We start from the raw sequence: 20,794 nt of genomic DNA on the forward strand, positions 1-20,794 counted from the left end.
GGCTTGTTGGATAACGAGATCTCTATTAAATGCTATTTGAATAGCATTCAAGCTGTTTTGGTTGAGTTGTACGTTGGTAAAGATGGAGGGATCAGCGAATGCAAACCACCCCAGTGAGGAGGACGGACAGAGTAATTCAAATGCTATCTCCAGCAAAAGCTCAGTTCATTGACTCGAGCCCGCACGTCCACTAACATTTCCCAAGTTTCTTGATCTGAAGCTGATTGTTGCTTTCCCCGACAAGAAGCACTGCTGAGATGCGGTCCGATGCTGGAGTCGGCGTCGGCGTCGGCGTCGGGGTGGCGGATCAGGGCAGCTCTCCCGAGTCCTTCAATGCCGTAACCACTTCACTCGCCGCCTTCAAGGCGTCTCTACCCGCGGGAACACCACAATAGACCATCGTGTGCCGGCAGGCCTCACAGAGTTCCTCTTCACTGATGCCATTGTGCAGTGCTGCTCGGAGATGGATCTTCAACTCTGGCGCGCGATTCAAAGCGACGAGCATAGCGATGTTCATCAGGGACCGCTCTCGGAATTTGAGGCCAGGCCTGGAATAGCTGGAGAAACAGACTTCGGAGATGAACTCGGACGCCGTCTTGGTGAATATATCATCCTTCTACAGCAATGCGAGTGGTTAACCCGGAGAACTGGTTCGCATAAACACTCACCCACACGAAAGGGGAGTAAGGCTGGCCACTCACTGCATCGCGTCGCAGTTCTTCGAGATGCTTGCTACCAAAGAACTCGTTCCTCATTTTGGCACCGACGGCCAGTTTTGTATCAGGTTCGGAAGCCATGATGTGGAATAAAGGGGCCGAGAGGGAGAGGCAGAAAGGAAAGGGCTTCGTGGGATGTGCACGTTGCGTTTACAGAATTCTTCGAGCACTAGCAAAAGAAAGGAGTTGACAATAAATTTAAAGAAAGGTCAGTAGTTCTGGCGGAATGGGACGAAAATGGACGCTTTATGTATTGTCATCTTGGGCGAACAAAGTCAGCCCGCACACCGGCGACTTTCGGCACTCAGGCAGAAGGGCCGGGATCCGATTCTTGGTTCGTAACTACCGGATAGCATGCATGTTTACCAGGAATCATGGATTGTTGGTTTGGGTGATGCCGTGCTTCGGCATTCATCCGTTCTATCTACTAGGAGCCAACGTAACAAGATCTCGCCCCATCCATATCCAAGGCATCTATTAAGATCTAATAGCTACATTCGGGAACCCCGCCCCCCCAAGGGATCCCTTTAGGCTTCACTCAGGGAGAGAAGAAGACATCGGAGAAGTCATTGGGCCGATCCAGATACCATGTCGGGTTACTGCACTTCTCTCTCACGGAGAATCCATTGCCCAGAAACGCGAAACGGTTACTGGAGAAATAAACATATTCGTAGTCCTCAGGCCGGAAGATCTCCATCATGTGAAACCAGTGAATTCTGCTTCCCGGGTGAAGCGCTGTGATGGGCCCTTCTGCTGTCCCGTTTTTGTACCACGACCGACACGGGCCTGCCCAGACCGTCCTGGGAAGAAACACTCGACAATGTTGAGTAAAGTCCCGGACCGCGTCCGTCCGGACGCAAACGGACTTGATTCCCTCAATTTGCGCCTTCTTCATCATCCGGACAACGTAACGAGAAACTTGCTCGGCGATGGTGAGGACGCTCCCATGCCCGATTGGAGCGTTTGGTCCCATGAATACTGTGTTGATCGGTGCCCAGTCAGTCAGTCTGACAAGCGCGGAGGGTCTCGCATACAACAGGGGAAAAAAAAATTAATAATGGACAGTGGTCTCACAAAGAAACCTCTGAGGGGGACGACGTACCAAAATAATTAGGCATCTCAGCCACAGCGCATGACATGTATGCTCCGGGGAGGCTTTTTGTCCACATGTCCTGAAGGTTCAGACCGTTCCTGCCGATGATTGGGAAACGTGGGCAGAATGAGACATCGAAGCCGGTGGCACAGACGATGGCATCGAGCTCAATCACCTCGCCGGACTGAAGCTCGATCCCATTCGGAAGAACGCGAGCGATTTGCTGCGTGACGACCCGGACATTATCCTCCGTCAGGGCCTCGAGATAGCCGGGCCCAGGGGTCAGCCTGCGACAGCCGGCGGGGAACGTGGTGGGAATGATGGCCTTGATTAGTTCCGGATCATTCTTGAGCGTCTTCGTCATGTGTGCAATTAGGTTCTTTTGCAAGACATCGGCTAGGCCGTCATTGTTCACCATCTAAGAGGGCTCTTGGTCAGCTACGACTTGCAAACGCCGGCCATTGACCCTCCCCGGCCCCGCAAATGTACAGTTCGCGTACGCACCGTGGCAAACCGTGCATTGACTTGCTCTTCCGTGGCTTTGATGAATGCTCTGTAATATTCCGCATCGTTTTCGAATCTGGCGATTTGCTCGGGACGGAACTTGTCCCCATCCATCAGAGCGGACTGAAGGATCTCGGCACTGGCGCCTTTTAGCATTCTCTCAGTCTGCGGTGGAGCGATCCAGGTGGGGGAACGAATCAAGTGCACAAGCTCTTTGACGTCTGCATTGGGGGACGGTGTCAGTTGACCGGCCAGCAACCTTGCAAGGTGGCTTTTGGAGACACTCACGCGGTTGAATCGACGGAACAATTTGCACTCCCGAAGAGCCATTTCCAATGACGGCAACCTTTTTGTTGCGATAGTCGAAAGATTCGGGCCACGCTGCGCTGTGAACCAGGTCGCCTTGGAAGTCAAATAGGCCGGGAAGATTGGGCCATTTCCAGTTGCTGTGCGTCTGTCAGCGGCCTGTGTCCTGCCCGGAAGGGGGTAAGGGGGTTCCAACTTCAGGATCCCGGTTGCGTTGAGGAGGAAATGGCATCGATCATCGACAATCTCACGAGAGACGAGGTTTTCAATCTTCAACTCCCATTCTCCAAGGTCTTCGCACCACTTTGCGTTGATGATCTTGTGCGACAATTTGATCTCCGGGCGCATATCTTCGTCGTCACAGCAGCGGATCGCGTAATCCTTGATTTCCTCGGCGTTGGCCGAGAACTGGGTCCAACGAGGGTTGGGTTTCCAGGTAAATTGGTAGTTGTGCGAAGGGTGATCACACTGACAACCTAAAAGACAAAATCCGACCAGATTAGCCCGTTGCTGTATAGGAGCGGTATCAATGGAGGGGTCTCCAAGTGACCTTGCTCGCTGGCAAAGGGAAAGAAAGTATGCCTACCTGGATAACGGTTCTCATACCAAGTTCCTCCAACCTCGGGGTTCTTCTCATACACCACATGTTCATAGTCCGTCATTGTTTTCCGCAGAGTCCGGATCATGTTGATCCCACTGATGCCCGCACCGATGGTGATGATCCTGAGTCTCCGGGTAGTTCCCAGGGGCTGTTCAAGGATGCGGTATTCTTCACCATGGTCAGTCCCATTGAGGGTGGGCGTTTCTGCAAGAGCGGACGGTGCCATGTTGTCACGAGTGCGATGTATCATCGACTGGTAGCCAGCTGCAATTTCCTCGGGGAGAGAAAATGCGGAAAGATTATATCTACTTTGGGAGAATAAGGCATGGCTTTCACCATGGTAGTGAGATATCCTGATGTCCATCCACCTGCCCTGGCACCCGCCGTCTCCTCACCTCACCTGACGAGGCGTCGGCAAAGCCAGTCTTCGGCAAATTTGGCTCGGCAAGCAGCTGAGTTACCGAAGACCAAGGAAGCCCTACCATGAGGAACGAACCCAGCGCGGTACAGGTGATTTGCCACACTTGGTCACTCCAGCCGTGATTCCATCAAACCGAGGTTGAGCGTGCACAGCCCAAAGATCGCATGAATAAAATCTGTGTGAGGCACTCTGCAGGCGCTGTTTCTATTGGACAGCACATGGTTTGAGTAGTGCAACCCGGCATCCAATGATGGGAAACGAAACTTGGGTCTGCTGGTTGCCAATGGTGTATTGACTACATCTGAGAACTGTATGGCTCGACAGGTCTCTCGAAATCTGTCCAGAGCGGGTCCAGCTGGACGTCGCAAAGATCGAAATTGAACATCATATCCGACTCGGCCTCCAAGAGTTGCATTGGAGGGGTTGCGACGGGATTGTGCGGCTGGGCAGAGTTCACGCACAGAAGATCCATGCTGGGACACAACGACGCGGGAAACGGGAATAACCTGAGCTTGTCGACACGGTGGCAGAGACCAGCGCAAAACATATTGTCTCCGAAAGCTGGACGGCCCGCGGATGCATCTCCTGGGAGGTGCGACTGCACAACGCCACCGTTGCCACCATCTCCCAGTACTGACCGCTGCACACGATCAACATTGGCGAGGATCAGGGCGCTGCTCGGATTGTTCGCCCTCATGTCCTGGAGAGCGAGCCGAACTTTGGCAAGGTCCTCCCTGTGCCTTGCGTTGGTGTCAGGGAACTTGACGAGGGCGTGAACCAGAGGGACGCTCGCCACCATGCAGTACCAGTTGTTGATTGGCAGAAGCGAAATTATATCCCCTCGATAGTAAATCTCCTCAAACAATGTAGCGATGGCTGAAGCTGCAACGACCGACGCCCTAAGGGATTCCAGACAGTTCTCTACCAGACGGTAGAAGAGGATGACCCCGGTGAAGTACATAATGTGAAGCTGATAGACAAACGGCCGATAAGCTCTCCGCTCCATTGGGTCGTAGAGGCGGAGATCTGGGCGAAGACTCTCAATCCAGTCTCTGAGAGATTCTCCGATATGGATGATCTGTTCCATAACCGGCCTCTGCTGTCGTCCATACTGCGCTTCTGAAACACTTCCCAGGATCTTGCAGAGTTTGGTCCTCTGAAGAAATAGTTCGTTATCTGGGTCAGCTTCCGCAAAGTCGTGGAGCGTCGGCAAGTTGACATCGACCTCTTGCATTCGAAGCGAAGACGGCCTTCCGTAACACAACGACTGTAGTGTGTCTTGATTCTGTCCCAAATGTCAGTGTTGAGCCTTTCGGAGACGACGTGGGTGATGCAAGCCTACAGCCAGATGCCACCAGATCCGTCGACACATGCCGGGTTCGGGTAGGCTTTTGTACGTGGCTTCTCTGTGCAAGCCCATGTTCAACGCATACCGTATTGCAACGCCCCCCCAGTGCCAGGGCGAATTCAGGCTCAACTTGGTTGGTGTCTCCGGGCTTCTGCAGGCCAGGAGGCAGACTGACTTCAACACGGTCAAATATCGATCGGCCTCATAGTCCATCGCAAGTAGGGTTTTGACCTTCCAGTAAAACTGATCCGCCGGGGGGGCGGATTTGGGCGCACGTCGGAAATGACTTCCAACCAGGCACAGGCACTGCTGGAGTAGAACTGATTGAGGTTCACTTGTGAGATCACGGCGATCCACTAACGGCAGGAAGGGGAACAGATGCGAAAAGTAAACTTCCGAAAGGGCATTCATGAGCGGAGTCGGCGGGAGCACTGTAGCTTGAGTGACTCGCAACACCGTTTCAGAGATCACGGCGGCCTCGGCGGGCCAAGAGTCCGGAGGTTCAGACACGCAAGTATTTGACAACAGTGAATGCTCCCCAAGATAACCCAAAGGCCGGGTTCCGGTCACGGGTCGGGATCTATCTTCTGCGTCTGCTGCGTCTGCTGTGCCTTGCACGCCGGGATCATGGAGTCGCTCAGCGTCCCCTCCCGACAGACTGTAGTTCTCCGTGTGATGGTGGGAAAGGGCAGGGCTCGTGAATGGGGTCGCCACAGGCGCCACCTGCGTTGAGAGCTTTCGTGATCGTTCGCGCCGTCTTTAGACTCAGGACGTTAGCCAGGGAACACGGCAAAGACGGCAGATGCGCACTTGCACAGCAGATTCCCCTTTCGGCAGTTGCTGCACTGACTGTCTGAACAAAGTTGAAGATCACATTTCACCTGCCAGAGAGGACGGGTTAGCACCAATATTCCCGCCAAAACAAACAGAGCACGCCCCAGGATTACCTTCCGTGCATGGCACTGGACGCAAACAACGCCTGCACGCCGACGAGTCATTCGGACAGTGTCTTCTGGAGGCATCGTTGGTGTGGAAGGAGGAGACATCCGGCAAGGGAAGCAAGGAAGCCAGGAAGCGAGATTTTCGAACCGTCGGTTCTCTTGAGTGCGGCTGCGGCAGGCAGCTCGGTTATATACAAAGTGTGGAGGACACCAAGGGTGGGGTCCTCGGCTAGGGAGCCTTGCCAAGGTGCGGGAGCTGACCCTGGCGCTCTGGAGTATTTGCCTATTTCGGGGAGGGACCCGGTTGGCCCCCGTTATCCAGAGATCTGGGACACCAGGCCAAGGTCTTGTGTGCACCGGCAGTCGGCAAATCCGCTATAGTATTTCGCTATTTGAGACCAAGCGCGCAGTCCCCGGACTCTGGACTCTCGAATCTAGAGGGATGTTCGCACAAGACAGACAACTTGACCACCCTTCTTGATTCCTTAGCCTCCCGACATCATCAAGGGGCCCCGATTCATTTCCAACACCATGTCGCACCCCAGCCCGCACTTTCCAGTGCCTGCCGGCACAAACACCGTGCAGGTCCGCATCGTTGACTCGACGACCAGGATCCGCAATTTGCCCATCGAATTTCTGATGAAGCCGCCCATGGATGGCATGCAATACATGCCCACGTTGCCTTCGTGGTCCTTTCTGATTGAGCACTGCTCCGGGAAGAAGTTGCTGTTTGATCTCGGGGTTCCAAAGGATTGGCGCGTTCTTTCTCCCAGGGTCGTAGAGCCTCTGGCTGCTCGCGGGTGGGACATCCAGGTCGATAAGGAAGTCATCGATGTTCTTGAAGAAGGCCAAGTGGCGTCAAGCCAGATAAATGGCATCATTTGGAGGTGAGCCTCAAACACAGCTTCGCTCCCGCACCCCGGGTGTCAGGGTAGAATGTAAAGTGACACAGACTCTTAGTCACTGGCACTGGGATCACCTGGGAGACCCCTCGAGGTTTCCACCATCCACTGACTTGATCGTCGGCCCTGGGTTCAAGGAGGCATTCCTGCCAGGTTTTCCCGCAAAGGCGGACTCCCCAGTCAGAGAAAGCGACTTCCGGTGAGTGCACGCCTCTGGCTCGAACCGGAGTTAGACTACTAACATCGAGGTGGTGTCAAAGCGGCCGCAACGTGGTTGAGATAGCTTTCGACAAGTCGCCTGCCGTCAGCCAGGTAGGACCTTTCCAAGCATTCGACTATTTTGGAGACGGATCCTTCTTTCTGGTCGATACTCCTGGACATGCGATAGGGCATTTGAGTGGGCTCGCGAGAACAACGGCCAACCCGGACACATTTATCTTTATGGGCGGGGATCTTTGCCATCACAGCGGTGAGATGAGGCCTTCGAAATACTTGCACATCCCGTCCGAGATTGCACTCCCGTCGTTCACGCGCGGCACTTGTCCCGGTGCGGCGTTCGAAAAGTTGCTGGTTGAACGAACCGGGTCGCGAGAGAAGCCCTTCTTCGAGCCTGGATTTGGTTTAGACCTCGAAGAGGCCACAAGAACCATCGTCAAGGCTCAGGACGCGGATGCAAGCGAGAATATCTGGTTTATTTATGCGCATGACCCTAGCCTGATTGGTACCGTGGATCTGTTCCCCTTGTCTGCAAACCAGTGGAAGGAACACGGCTGGCGACGGAAGACCTTGTGGTGCTTCCTTGAAGATTTTCGAGATGCTGCCGATGTATTTCGTCGAGCGTAGGAATTGCATCTCGAGCGACCTCCCGTCTAGGTAGAAGAAACATCTCTTAAGCTACCTTGTGTCATGGGGTGGTTCTATTCCCTTCCTTCTTTGTGCACGTACTCTAAACGAGAGTCTTCCATCGCTCCCACGCTTCTGCGACGCCCATAAGCTTTCGTGACAGCAAGTTTCAGAGCACTCCAGGTTGCTTCGATAACGGAGGCCTGAGGCTGAGATGGAAATGTAGTTGTCATCAATCTCGCTCGATGCGGATACGAGTATGGTTTGTCTAATGTCGGCAGGCCTGGACGCGCTTCTTCCGGCGCTCAGATAGGTGTGGAGACTATATAGCCATCATAAAGCCGGTCCCCGTACTCTGGACTCGGTAGAAACGGCCCCTGGCCTTTGGGAAGAGCCGAGCAACAGCCGGTCTGCAGTATTTTCCAGGCGGCGACCACGCCAAGCGCCGCCGGTCGACTCCTCCACGTTTCCCCAGATATACTGCGGGACGGCAATTTCTTTACTGGGCTCGGTTGGTCCAACTGATATACGGCCATGTGTCGGGGTATATACTAAAGCACGACCTCCCCGCAAGATCCCCGTCCTTTCTCACAAAATCGGCGCGTCTTCAGTTGCTTTGGCCATTGCGTCTTTCCTCCACCACCTGCCAGATCGATCTCGTATATCTCTCTTCTCGACGAGACTCAGAACCGACCATGGGGTCAACAGAGCAACAGAAGTCTAAGGACGCCGTGGAACACTTCGACAACGAACCTGGGCACGACAAGGAGGAGAAGGGGTTCAAGTCGCATGATGCCGCCACCTTCTCCCCAGCAGAGGAGAAGAGACTCCTGCGCCGAATCGACTTGCGCGTGACGTGCGTGCTTGGATCGTTATACCTCATCGCTCAGATTGACAGAAACAATCTCGGGAACGCGAACATTGCCGGCATGTCCGTTGATCTGGACCTCACCGGCAGCAGGTATTCCATCGTCGTTTTGTTCATGTTCATCACCTATGTCTGCTTCCAACCCGTCGCCGTGGTGGTGATCCGCAAGGTCGGAGCACGAGTATTCTTCACGACAATTGTATTCTTCTGGGCGGCCACCGAAATCTCTCTCGGCTTGGTCAAGGATTGGTACGACATGATCCCCCTCCGTCTCATATTGGGCGCCTTCGAAGCGGGCATGTTTCCCTGCGCTGCGTACATGCTTTCGAGTTGGTATACCCGGTTCGAATTGCAGCAACGAATGGCACTGTTCTACCTTATCGGCACCGTCGCCTCAGCCTTTACGGGAATCCTGGCTTATGGTGTGTCCCAAATGGGCGGCCTGGGAAGTGGCCCGGAGTGGTGGGGCCACCGCTACGGCCCTACGAAAGAGAACCCAGACGCCCCGAGCGGCTTTGAGTCGGGCATCGCTGGTTGGCGATGGATCTTCATCATGTTCGGTATCTTTACGCTGGTGGTCGGCATCGTCTGCTTCTTTCTAATCGTGGAATTTCCCGAGAAAGAGCTTGAGCCCAAGAGATGGAAGGTCCCCTTCCTCTCCGAACGAGAGACCGAGCACGCCATATCGAGAATCCAAGACGATAGAGCTGACACAGAAGCTGAGGATTTCACGGTGCGCAAGTACCTTCGAGGCGCCGCTGACCTCAAGGTCTGGGGACACGCGGCCGTTTTCGGCCTGACTACCGTCACTAACTATGCCGTCGTCTATTTCTTGCCCATCATCCTGCGCGAGGGCCTGGGCTTCGGGATTGCTGCGTCTCAATGCTTGACGGCTCCCCCTTATGTCCTCGGCTGCATCTGGATGCTGAGCCTTGGGTGGCTCTCTGACAAGGTCCGCCTGCGTTCACCCTTTATTGTATTCAATTGCTGCAGTTCCATTCTCGGTGAGTTTTCTTCTGCCAACGCCCCCAGCGATTGCATCACCGAACTTGTGCTGACCTCCGTATCCAGGACTCGGTCTCCTCGGCTACACACACGCGGTGGCAAGTCGCTTAGTGGGTGCCTTCCTCGTCACAGCGGCTGGATCAGCAAATATTCCTGCAGCGCTTGCCTGGCAAGCCAACAACGTCCGGGGACAGTGGAAGCGTGCCCTAACCTCGGCCATGGCCGTTGGGGCCGGGGGCATCGGCGGCATCGTTGGCGGGACTGTCTTCCGAACAGAGGACGCCCCGACTTACCACCCAGGGATCATCGCAACCCTCGTCGCTAATTCCCTTATGATACTGGTATGCGCCCTGCTTAACATCAAGTTCTATCGGGCAAATAGGAGAGTAGAAGCTGGCGGAAAGCCGATCGAAGGGTTGGCATCATTCAGATACACTTATTAATCAGACGGACCAAACCGGGAGACAAGCTTCTCCTTCAGGAGATAGCAATTAGTCTTTGAGGATGACGATCCGGACAGAGGGCGGTAGATAGCATCCGATGTCATGAGTTGTCTGTGCGCGAAATGTAGCATCTTTGCCGGCCCCCAGGGGGTTGGGGGGGGGGGGGGGGGATTTTTGGCTCCGACCTGGCGCCAAGTATTGCTCCTTCAGTACATGGGCAAGAAAGACAGCAATTGAGCAGAGACGACCTAGAAAGAGAGCCCCAGAGAACATGTCTCGCTTGCCCTTTTGCGGGTGTGGAACCGGCTCGTGGAGGGCTGGTCAAGCTGTGCAAGCATTCGCGAACACCGGAGCGTAGTGCCCAATTCAATCAGTTTGAAGCCCTACACCACTCCCACTCCCTCCTGGCTCCAGGGCTCGAATTAAGCCTGCCCGCGGGGCCGCGTGATGGGTCGGGATTCATCGTCCGTAACCGCAGGGGTCCGCTATAGAGGCCTCGTACCGCCAGCCGAGTGCCGTGTCTCAGATTCTCTCGCTCGCTTCCTCCATCGACCTCCCAATTTCAGTCTCTTCCCCAGACGTCCAGGTCGGGACGCGAGATGCCCTGGTGCCCTCTTTGCATCGACTTGACTTCCCAACGCCGTGTCGCTGGTAAATGCCACGCAATATGCAAACCGGCCAGAGAGCGCGCTCGCGAGCGCCGCGAGCATGCCAGCGCTGCAACCAGCGCAAGGTAAAGTGCGACGTAATCGAGACAGGACTCCCGTGCAGCCGCTGCCGCCTCGACACCGCCCCGGAGTGTGTGATTATGCCCTCTCGACGAGGCACATATGAGAGAAGAAAGGTGCGCGACCAGGCGACACTTTTACGGCCAGCATCGTCCTCCCCAGGCCTGGCTGCCATCCAGCCCCGGGCGGCAACCCCAGTGCCGGCGGATAGTCAAACGGAAATGCAACGCTCAAGTTCTGGCGATGGACAAGCACAAACCCCGAATATCTCGCGCCCAACGTCGGAGAAGACAAAGAGTCATGCGGCTCAATGGGAATCCACCCAGGTGGCTGGCCGTACTGACGCTCCCGGCTCCAACATGAGCGTGCCGAATGCTGACCAGAGTTCTCTTGCATCCATGTTTGAAGCCTTTCTCAACAAGCAGAATTCGTCTCCGGACAGTACAGTTTCAAAGCTGGGAATTGTCTTCTTCAATGAAAATTCGCCTCTGACCTTCGCTCTGTCCGAACTTCAGGGGTCACAGCGACCAACTACATATAACGCGGGCTCCCATCTCCATGAGGATCCTGTGATTCAGCGCAGCGATCGCCATCCACCTCACATGTCGCATCAGGAGACGGGCTTCCTCAAGTCGAGAGGCGCATTTGACACGCCCAGGCCTGAGGTGTCGGACATGCTTCTCGCCGCATTTCTCGACCGCTTCATCCCTCTCTATTCCATTGTGGACAAGTCGAGCTTTGTGAAATCTTACCGGCAGCAAAGTCTGCCTTGGATCCTCTTTCATGCAATGTGCTTCATAGGGGCCACATTCTGCGACACCAGTAGTCTACACAGGGCTGCATTTGAGAACAGAGTGGATGCTCGCCGATCCTTTTATAACAAGGCCAAGATGCTTTTCGACTTGGGCTACGAGACTAATAAAGTCGTGCTCCTTCAAGCAGTCCTTATGCTCTCATTTTGGGGGCCCCAGATGAAGAGCTATTGGAACCCGTGTTCGTGGATAGGCTTTGGAGTTACGATCGCCGAGTCGCTTGGTATACATCGGAGTGACTCCTCAACGAGTATGGTGCCCCAGGCTAAAGGCTTGCTCCGAAGATTGTGGTGGACGTTGGCGGTGCGAGATGCTTACTGCGCTGCGCTGCTGGGTCGACCTTTCCGGATCAACATGTCTCAGTGTAACACTGACATGCTCAACATGGCCGACTTCGACCACGAGTCCGACTTCTTGGCCACGGGAACGGAGAGCCTCATCCATTGCAAGTATCAGATACAGCTAGCAAAATTGTCGCTTGTCCTGCGCAAGATCATCGAGCTACGCTTCGGTCCCAGCGAAAACTTGACCACGCTGCAAGATCTGCAGGACATGTGCAACGAGTGGAAAGCAAGACTCCCTCCGGAAGTCGACTGGGAGTTTCCCATCACCGACTCGAACAGAATCTTTGCAACAAGCCTACGCATCATTTTCCATCACCACGTCATCTTCATTTACTTCAACATGCCGAGCGTCCCGGAGGGCCGAGAAAGCCTAGAAGCCGACGTCGACAGCGCGTTTTCCAGTCTTCCGCAATCGTCGGCGGAGGTTATCTCGTCCACAGCCGTCACACTGATGACGAACTCGATGCTCGGCCTCGTTCCACATGAGATTTTCCCGGGCTTCTTTATTGCGAGCATCGTCTTTTATAGAAGGGTGCGGAAATCGAACCATGTCCACGCTCAAATGGGCCGTGCTGCCTTGGACAACTGCACAATGGTGATGAATGCGGTCAGGGAACGCTGGGATCCAGCCTTCTGGGCGATCAAAATCTTTAACTTCCTCGTGACCGAGGCCGCCAACTCGACGACAGCTTCGTTGACGACCGCATGGAGTTCCCAAAATCTGCAATCTGGAGGTTGCGGTGCAGAGAACCCAAATAGTGAGGTCTTGCAGGACACAACAGAAACCCAAGCCAGCGGCTACGACACCCAAAAAGACATCCTCCATTCAATTGACTTTGGGCTGTCGCGGTTCGAAGTGTTGAACGAGTTTTTGTTGATGCCTAGCTATTTCGGGGCCACTCCAAACGCCTGGTGAAAGCGACCACGACGACACATCTCCCAGTATGTTGTCCAAACCCAAACCGACAGTTGATGATCTCAGTAACCCGCAGCAAATGAGGAAAAGCAGTTTGCGGCAGTTGGCTGACGGCTAACAGTGGCGACGGCTACGGCTCAATTACCGAGCAGACAACCAACTCCTCCAGCACGCAAGCTTTTGTCGTGGAGCTGCAACCGATCGCAGGCCGAACACTCGGCAACGACTCTCAGGCTTGCGGCTATTTCGTCTCAAGCCCCTGCTCAGTGCGGTCTCCATGAAATTGGGGACCAACAGATATTGACCGTGTTGCCAAAACTGGCTGGAGCGACTATCAACCCCCGGACATGAGAAGGTCCTTATTGATTGGATGCATTGGTTTTGATTGAGACCGTGACGGTTGCCTTGTCGTAGATTTCGACCAACTATGACTATCTTCCACAGCCCGTTTCCGCTGCTCAATCTGCCCGAAGCAGACATTTTCTCTTTTCTCTTCGAAAAAAACGATAGGCCGTTTCCGAACGAACATGGTGAGTTTGCGACCCTTTACAAACCGCAGGGGAAGCAATGGCCACTGATTTTCCATACTGCAGTCATCTTCCAGGATGCCGAAAACGAGAGACAATATTCCTACTCCCAAGTCAAGCAAGCGGCCCTGTCTTTCGGCCACGGGTTAAAGGACCGCTTCGAGTGGCAGAAAGGCGACGTCCTCGTTCTCTTTGCCGCCAACAACGTCGACACTCCAGGGCTTATCCTGGGGACGCTTTGGACTGGTGGAGTGATTTCGCCCGCGAACCCAGGCTACACTGTCCGTGAGCTGGTGTACCAACTCCAAGACAGCGGAGCTCGAGCCGTGGCGACCCAGTTCTATTTGCTGGAGACGGTGAAAGAGGCATGCCGGCAGGTTGGAATATTGGAAGACTCTATCTTGCTCGTGGACGAACAGAAGGACCCTTCCGGACGCATCAAACACTACACTGAAATACAAAGTACAAGCCGTGCGACTCGATACCAGAAAGCCTACATCGAGCCTAAAGCCGATCTTGCGTTTCTGGTCTACTCTTCTGGCACGACAGGAAAGCCCAAGGGCGTGAGGCTCTCGCACTATAACCTCACCTCAAATGTCAGTCAGCTTCAACCAGGAGAGCAGTACAACCTCAGCTGGGACGGCTCAAGAACCAGTAGCGACATCCCACTACCAAGACCCGGGGCAGGAGGAGATAAAATTCTTGCCTGTCTTCCGTTCTTCCACATTTACGGCCTTACCACCACGGTTCTCAACCCTCTGTACACCGGCACCACCACAATAGTTCTTGCGCGGTTCGAGATCGAAAAGTGGTGCAAACTGGTCCAGCACCATTCGATCACCTTCTCCTACATTGTCCCTCCGATTGTCCTCCTGTTGTGTAAACACCCGGCCGTTCCCTCCTACGATCTCTCCAGCATCCGCATGACCAACTCGGGAGCTGCTCCTTTGTCGAGAGAAATGGTCGAGACATGCTTTCAACGAACGGGAATCCGGGTCAAGCAAGGATATGGTCTGTCTGAGACCAGCCCCACCGCCTTCAATCAGCCATGGGACGACTGGAACGTGAGCGTTGGAAGCGTGGGCAAGGTCCTTTCCAATATGGAAGCCAAAATCTGTACTCCCGCCGACGAGAATGACCCGACAGATCGCTCCCATCGAGAGCTACCGGCGCTCCCACAAGGTACGGTGGGCGAGCTTCATGTCCGTGGACCGAATGTCTTCCTGGGCTACCACAACAACCCAGCGGCAACGGCCGAGTGCCTCTCGCCCACCGGTTGGTTCCGTACAGGCGACGTCGGATACATGGACGCTCAGGGCAATCTCTTCCTCACAGACCGTGTTAAGGAGCTCATCAAATACAAGGGGTTCCAAGTTGCTCCTGCTGAGCTCGAAGGCTATCTCCTGGAGCATCCTCTGGTGGCTGACTGCGCTGTTGTTGGGGTTCAAAGTGCGCAGCTGGGAACCGAAGTGCCCAGAGCTTATATCGTGCCGGCAGGCGGTGCTGCTGGCGACAATGGATCGTCGTCCGACCTTGATCGAGCGAAGCTAATCATTGCCTGGTTCAACAACAGGGTGGCCAACCACAAAAAGTTGAGAGGCGGAGTCAAGTTCGTCCAGCAGATCCCGAAGACCGCCAGTGGCAAGATTCTGCGCAGGATCCTCAAAGAGCAAGCAAGAGCTGAAGCAAGCAGCGAGGTCGATGCGAGGGTGGCGCCGATCGGTCCTAGGTTGTGACAAAACACAAACAAGAGCACACCGCAGTTAGCAAAGTGTATATTGGATTGTCAGGATGCTTCTGGCATTGCTACGAGGATGTCCCACTCTTCGAAAATTAACACCCTCGTCTAGCAAATTCAGTGCTTCTCTTGTTTTCTCTCTCTCTTTCTCCATCCCGTCGGCCCTCTGTCCATGACTGTCTCGGGCGGGTCGGAATTTTGCTGACAACTGGGCTAAGCGTAGAGAGCGTGTCCTGCCTCCGGTGCTGTCTGGCAACCAGACCTGATTCTGGTATCGTTACCGCTACATCTATGCCTCCTACCGAATAATCCGAGGGCATTGACCGCCCACCAGTTCTCCAAGCCCAGTGGATCCACGTTTCCCAGCGGCTTAATTGTCTGTGCCCACTTCCATATAACCGCGGGTGCCAAAGTCTGCACTGACTTGAGGACGGTAATTCTCGGCAGCTGGTCCGACAGGCCAACGTCCAAGAGCGCGCGCTGATGGTGACCAGTTGCCCCCCCCCCCCCCCCCTCGGCTGACCTGGCTGTCTTCTCCAACATGGGCAGCATTGGCGGGCGAGTAACATAGAATCTGTGGGTGTTTAGAACATGAGACCTGGGGAATCTGCATCCCAGACCGGCTTTGTAGCCACTGTCCCCAGGATATCTCTCTACTACTGCTCCCGAGATGGCTTCGGTATCAGCTGGAGCAGTGGGCATGTTTGAAGAAGGCTTTCGAATAGATTCTACCGGGTGCTGCTACATGTTGTGTCTGAGGACGAGGTGCATCGGAAGCCGGCTGTCAGGAAGAGGTCTACGGTCCCTTGGGGATCACCCAAAAAGACTAAGAATCCTGTCATTCTATGACAGAAACCTGGACCTCTCAGCATATCTACTTTTTAGGACCTGCAATTCGCAACAATTGAATGTCAGGGATGGCGGGAGCTGGTCCGTAGGCTTGTCTGAAGGGTTCCTATCTATCTATCTATATAGGCAGTATCGACATCGACTCGAAGCGTGAAGGAACTCAAGAGCTCCGTACGCTTCTTGTACGCTATCTATCTGCGGGCTCCGTGACATCGGCCCAGCGTCAGTAGTGAAAGAAAGGCGTCTCTGGCTCTTCGAGACCAACACAAGCATCGGGCCGACCTCAGAGAAACCACTCGGGCGTTTAGTGTCTTTACTCTCTATGCTTGAGATCTAGGCCAACCCACCAAGAGTGACACTCTTGATGACCTGGTACTCAGCTAAGCCGTACTTGCTCCCTTCTTTCCCGTAGCCTGACTCTTTGACACCTCCAAAAGGCGACCCGGCTTCTGAGATCTTGCCGGTATTTACACCAACCATGCCAACTTGCAGAGCTTCCGCAACCCGCCAGATGCGGCGGTGGTCATGGGAGAAGAAGTAGCTGGCCAATCCGAATTCGGTGTTATTTGCCAGTCTCACCACGTCTTCCTCCCGGTCAAAGACCACCACAGAGGCTATGGGGCCAAATATCTCTTCTCGAGCGATCATCATCTCGTCAGTGATGCCGGTCAGCGGGTTGGTTCCACAAAATTGCCCGCGGCCAAAAGGCCTTTGACGGCGGCGGTCTCGCTCGTTTTATTTCCACCCCTTCGGGCCACCACGGTCGCCCCCTTGAGGACTGCATCATTGATGAGCTCATGCATCTTGTTGACAGCAGCTTTGTTCACCAACGGGCCATTCGTCACGGATGGGTCGAATCCGGACCTCATCTTGAGATCGTGGCAGATTCGGTCGCTCAATCTGGAGATGAACGTGTCCGCCGCCGTCCGTTGCACAAAGACTCGGTTTGCGCAGATGCAGGTCTGGCCCGAGCATCGAAACTTACATCCCATCAAAGCATCGGCAGCATCATCAAGATCTGCATCTTCAAAAACGATGAATGAGGCGTTTCCTCCTAGTTCCATGGAAATTTTCTTCATAGTTTTTGCCGCCTTTTCCGCTATGGCCTTGTTCCATCGTTAGCAGCTTGCTGAGGTCTCGCGAGTGCTTCCGAATAAGGGTCGCCCATTTCCGCAGCATGGCTGCGCGACCGTACTCCTTTGTTCTCGAAAAGGTTTCGAAAGCTTCATGGGCGTGGTCGATTGCTTCTCTGAAGTCGTCCATTTCCATATTTGCCACGTTGGCAATGACCTGGTTCGTAACTGGATCGTAGACCGGGAAGGTGCCATTTCCGCTGATCCATTCACCGCCAATGAATGATCGCTCCTCTATCAAGTCGTGCACTTCGAGAGCATCTTTCAGGCATGTTGGATGCCGCTCGCCGCCATGGAAGGGCTTCTCCATTTGCTCTTCTGGAGGTTGGACCCCTCTCTTGTTGCCAAAGTGACGGTATTCAAAGGAAAACTGCACTCTCAAGTCGGCAGACAGTTTGCACGTCAATTTATCATTTGCGAAAGGTCAACCAGATGAGGGTTGGTCCGCACATTCAAGACTCAGGTATTTCTATTCACTTTACCATTCCTGAGTCGACTACCGAGTTTCCGTCATCACGTCTATCCACCATTCCGGAATGGTCCTGCTGAGGGGAGACGCGCAGCCGACTCGAACAAAGTCGGGAAGTGTCAAGCACTTGCCTCCACCAGCGATGTGAAGTGATGCCGGATGTTGCAGCAGACATGACGGCACTACCACCGAGGTCGGCGCTTCCCACTATACACCATTGTTGTGGAGACAAACCAACGAATGACTGAAGCGATTACTCAGACTATTCGGTAGGGAATGATCGGTAAAACTTTTGTATTTGCCGACCAGTATTGACCTTTCGGTAGCGCGGCAAAGGGGTGCGAATCGAGTAAATTTCCTGTGCTCGGTACTGAGATTCAGGGACTGGAGCAACATCGCGTGTATAGCTTGAGATGGCGTGTTTTCGGCCTTTGTGAGTTCTAGGCCTTGCTGATCGTCTCTGCATAAGGTCTCACCGTACAGCACAAAGAATAGGACGAACCAAAACGCTCTGCCGACTACCTGACGATTCCCTCAGCGACCAAACTCTTTCTTGAAACATGTCAAACAAACCTGACTGGGTAAAGGCTTTGAAGCCGGCCGGTCTCCCTGGAACCGAAATTCTTGCAGCGGAAAGGAAATCGTCGCCCATTGATGTCGATGGACTCGCGGCCTTTTTGTTCACACAGCCAATCTTGGATCGCAATCACAGAATCCTCGAAATACTCCAGGCAGAACCCGTATTCGACAAGTCGTCGAATTACTTTCGGGGCCGCACTGAAAGAATCAAGGCCGCGCTTGCCCGTGGGAAGCGACTACAACAGTTGACGGAGCTTCATGGGTGGTCTGCTGAGGAATATCAAGTGGCATACGACTTGATTGGAGAGCCAACACCCTATGGCCTCCACGCCGGAATGTTTATGGTTACTCTGAGAGAGCAAGGGACCCCCGCACAGCATCGGTTATTCCTTGAAAAGGCTCAAAAGTACGAAATGATCGGGTGTTATGCCCAGACAGAGCTGGGCCACGGGTCGAACGTACGAGGGCTCGAGACTATAGCAACCTGGAACCCGCACAGAAAGACCTTTACGCTCCACTCGCCATCGCTGACATCTTCGAAATGGTGGATCGGCTCTCTGGGCCGGACGGCAAATCATGCAGTTGTCATCGCGCAGTTGATCATCGACGAGGTCTCCTACGGACCTCATCCTTTCGTTGTTCAGATCCGAGATCTGCAAACACACCAACCTCTAGACAACATATACGTTGGTGACATCGGGCCCAAATTCGGGTTCAATACCATGGACAACGGCTTTCTTTTATTAAACAATGTGGAGATTCCGCATGAGAATATGCTGTCGCGTTTCTCCCGAGTTGACGCCCTGACAAACAAGTACATCCGTCCCTCCAATCCCTCACTCGTGTATGGCACTTTGACGTGGGTCCGCTCCAACATTGTCCTCAGATCTGGGGCCGTCCTTGCTCGGGGAGTGACTACGGCCGTCCGGTACTGTGCCGTCCGCAAGCAGTTTCGCAGGCTTGATGCCGCGAGCAATAGCACCAGCGGCACTGCCGAAACGGCGGTCCTCAACTACTCGATGGTGCAATATCGACTGTTGCCGCTGCTGGCAGCAACATTTGCTCTGCACTTCACGGGTCAGAATATGATTCAACTATATCAAGCGAACCAAGCCGCCATGAACGGGCCCGACCGAAGTAAATCAAATGCCGACATCCTTCTCGCCGAGCTCCATGCATCCTCTTGTGCTTTGAAAGCCTACACGTCGACCGTAGCGGGCGAGGGCCTGGAAACGTGTCGCCGGGCATGTGGTGGCCACGGCTATTCTAGTTTCGCAGGCGTCGGCTCCTTGTATGCAGACTATCTACCGACCCTGACGTGGGAAGGTGACAACTTCATGCTGACACAGCAAGTCTCACGATATCTCCTGAAAATCGCTCGCCAAGTGGTGTCCGAGGTCGATGTGAACTCGTCGACCCATGCTGCACCAGGCAATCAGTTCAGTATCCACACGGCCACAATACTCGCCAATTACAGGACGAAACAATCCGACACAAAAGTGGTACCCTTTGATATATTGGGAGACGACACTAGTTGCCTCGTCGATGCCTTTGCGTGGAGGGTTGCCTACCAGACATTCGAAATTCTGAGACGCCATGACGATGAAGGCGCATCGTGGGACAGCCTCCTTGTTTCTTTCTGGCGGCTAAGCACGGCCTATTCGCAGTACTTGGTCGTCCGGAATTTCCACCAAGTGTTAAGCCATCCGACAGCGCAAATTTCGCCACCTCCCCGGTCGGACACGATGGCGGTACTACACAGTCTATTCAGACTGAATGCGCTCTATTGCCTGTCAAACGAATCCTCGGAATTTCTTACAAGCGGTGCCTGTACGGCGAAGGTGCTTGATACGCTTCGCGAAGAGCGATTGCTGCCGCTGTTGTCGGAAGTGCGACCACATGCAGTAAAACTGGTCGACGCTTGGAAGATTTCAGATTGGCAACTCGACAGTAGCCTGGGACGGGCAGATGGGAGAGTGTACGAAGATCTGTTTTATCGGGCCAGCGAGAATAACCCTCTGAACGACATCATATTTGACCCATCTCCAAACAGCACCACTCTCTTCAAGACAAGAAGCTCCCGAGGTCCCTCGAGCAAGCTTTAGAGCAGGGCCCTGCTAGAATCATATCGGAAAGCGCTGTTTCTCGCCATCCTGCGAGCGCTTCCAGGGCGAATTTTTAGGGTAGGCTGAGCCGCAGGGAATACATGGCGGTAAATAAGAGAGTGCCTTTTCTCCTAAGAACATTTTATCCTGACCCAGAGATAGTTTTATTCACACCACGCCGAGAGCTTGAAATTCAATCTATTAAGCCAGCACCCAGATCACACGTAATAACAAATCAAACTTCCTAATGAGGCAGTGCTGGTCTGCGTGCTGTAATTTTACTAGAACCGCCTATTTACTATAATGGCTAAATCTCAAGGACTGCCTGGCGATAGACGGACAGTAGTGAGCCTAGTCTTCGAGTAGCTATCACATCTCGTAGAAATCTAATGGTAGCCAGTATAGCCCTCTATCTTGTGGTGTAATAAAGACATGACGCTCAAGGAGCGCAGGCTCCTTCGCAAGCGAGACGAGGTCTTGTAACGGTGGAAGAAAACGAGATGGGTAAGGATCTAATTCACGTGATACGCAATCACGTGGCACTCAGGAAGTCCCTCGGCCAAGCTAGTGACGTTTAGCGGTCGCCTCCCTTTTGGTGCCTAA

The 20,794-nt window shown here is 54.0% G+C and overlaps 9 protein-coding genes across 9 annotated transcripts; 5 read left to right on the forward strand and 4 right to left on the reverse strand.

The window, feature by feature from the left end:
• Window positions 1-307: 307 nt before the first annotated feature.
• Z517_03647 (uncharacterized protein) lies at window positions 308-797 on the reverse strand (the record flags this gene model as incomplete). Its single annotated transcript, XM_013432751.1, has 2 exons — window positions 308-616; window positions 669-797. 2 exons carry the CDS (start codon window positions 795-797, stop codon window positions 308-310), a joined length of 438 nt encoding a protein of 145 aa, XP_013288205.1.
• A 457-nt stretch (window positions 798-1,254) lies between these two features.
• Z517_03648 (uncharacterized protein) lies at window positions 1,255-3,470 on the reverse strand (the record flags this gene model as incomplete). The annotated part of the gene is made up of 6 exons (XM_013432752.1): window positions 1,255-1,694; window positions 1,819-2,227; window positions 2,314-2,534; window positions 2,602-2,759; window positions 2,816-3,095; window positions 3,206-3,470. The coding sequence occupies 6 exons, from the start codon at window positions 3,468-3,470 to the stop codon at window positions 1,255-1,257; spliced, it is 1,773 nt and encodes a 590-aa protein (XP_013288206.1).
• A 466-nt stretch (window positions 3,471-3,936) lies between these two features.
• Z517_03649 (uncharacterized protein) lies at window positions 3,937-5,947 on the reverse strand (the record flags this gene model as incomplete). Its single annotated transcript, XM_013432753.1, has 3 exons — window positions 3,937-4,926; window positions 4,984-5,746; window positions 5,937-5,947. The coding sequence occupies 3 exons, from the start codon at window positions 5,945-5,947 to the stop codon at window positions 3,937-3,939; spliced, it is 1,764 nt and encodes a 587-aa protein (XP_013288207.1).
• A 514-nt stretch (window positions 5,948-6,461) lies between these two features.
• On the forward strand, window positions 6,462-7,675 carry Z517_03650 (uncharacterized protein; the record flags this gene model as incomplete). The annotated part of the gene is made up of 3 exons (XM_013432754.1): window positions 6,462-6,817; window positions 6,891-7,031; window positions 7,093-7,675. 3 exons carry the CDS (start codon window positions 6,462-6,464, stop codon window positions 7,673-7,675), a joined length of 1,080 nt encoding a protein of 359 aa, XP_013288208.1.
• A 695-nt stretch (window positions 7,676-8,370) lies between these two features.
• Window positions 8,371-9,991, forward strand: Z517_03651 (uncharacterized protein; the record flags this gene model as incomplete). The annotated part of the gene is made up of 2 exons (XM_013432755.1): window positions 8,371-9,547; window positions 9,615-9,991. The coding sequence occupies 2 exons, from the start codon at window positions 8,371-8,373 to the stop codon at window positions 9,989-9,991; spliced, it is 1,554 nt and encodes a 517-aa protein (XP_013288209.1).
• An 808-nt stretch (window positions 9,992-10,799) lies between these two features.
• Window positions 10,800-12,791, forward strand: Z517_03652 (uncharacterized protein; the record flags this gene model as incomplete). The annotated part of the gene is made up of 1 exon (XM_013432756.1): window positions 10,800-12,791. One exon carries the CDS (start codon window positions 10,800-10,802, stop codon window positions 12,789-12,791), a length of 1,992 nt encoding a protein of 663 aa, XP_013288210.1.
• Window positions 12,792-13,218: 427 nt separating this feature from the next.
• On the forward strand, window positions 13,219-15,054 carry Z517_03653 (uncharacterized protein; the record flags this gene model as incomplete). The annotated part of the gene is made up of 2 exons (XM_013432757.1): window positions 13,219-13,321; window positions 13,385-15,054. 2 exons carry the CDS (start codon window positions 13,219-13,221, stop codon window positions 15,052-15,054), a joined length of 1,773 nt encoding a protein of 590 aa, XP_013288211.1.
• Window positions 15,055-16,238: 1,184 nt separating this feature from the next.
• On the reverse strand, window positions 16,239-17,348 carry Z517_03654 (uncharacterized protein; the record flags this gene model as incomplete). The annotated part of the gene is made up of 3 exons (XM_013432758.1): window positions 16,239-16,535; window positions 16,592-17,004; window positions 17,096-17,348. 3 exons carry the CDS (start codon window positions 17,346-17,348, stop codon window positions 16,239-16,241), a joined length of 963 nt encoding a protein of 320 aa, XP_013288212.1.
• A 719-nt stretch (window positions 17,349-18,067) lies between these two features.
• On the forward strand, window positions 18,068-20,191 carry Z517_03655 (uncharacterized protein; the record flags this gene model as incomplete). Its single annotated transcript, XM_013432759.1, has 1 exon — window positions 18,068-20,191. One exon carries the CDS (start codon window positions 18,068-18,070, stop codon window positions 20,189-20,191), a length of 2,124 nt encoding a protein of 707 aa, XP_013288213.1.
• Window positions 20,192-20,794: the final 603 nt, after the last annotated feature.

The sequence above is a fragment of the Fonsecaea pedrosoi genome (genome assembly GCF_000835455.1).
Source record: "Fonsecaea pedrosoi CBS 271.37 unplaced genomic scaffold supercont1.2, whole genome shotgun sequence".
NCBI classification, from domain to species: domain Eukaryota; kingdom Fungi; phylum Ascomycota; class Eurotiomycetes; order Chaetothyriales; family Herpotrichiellaceae; genus Fonsecaea; species Fonsecaea pedrosoi.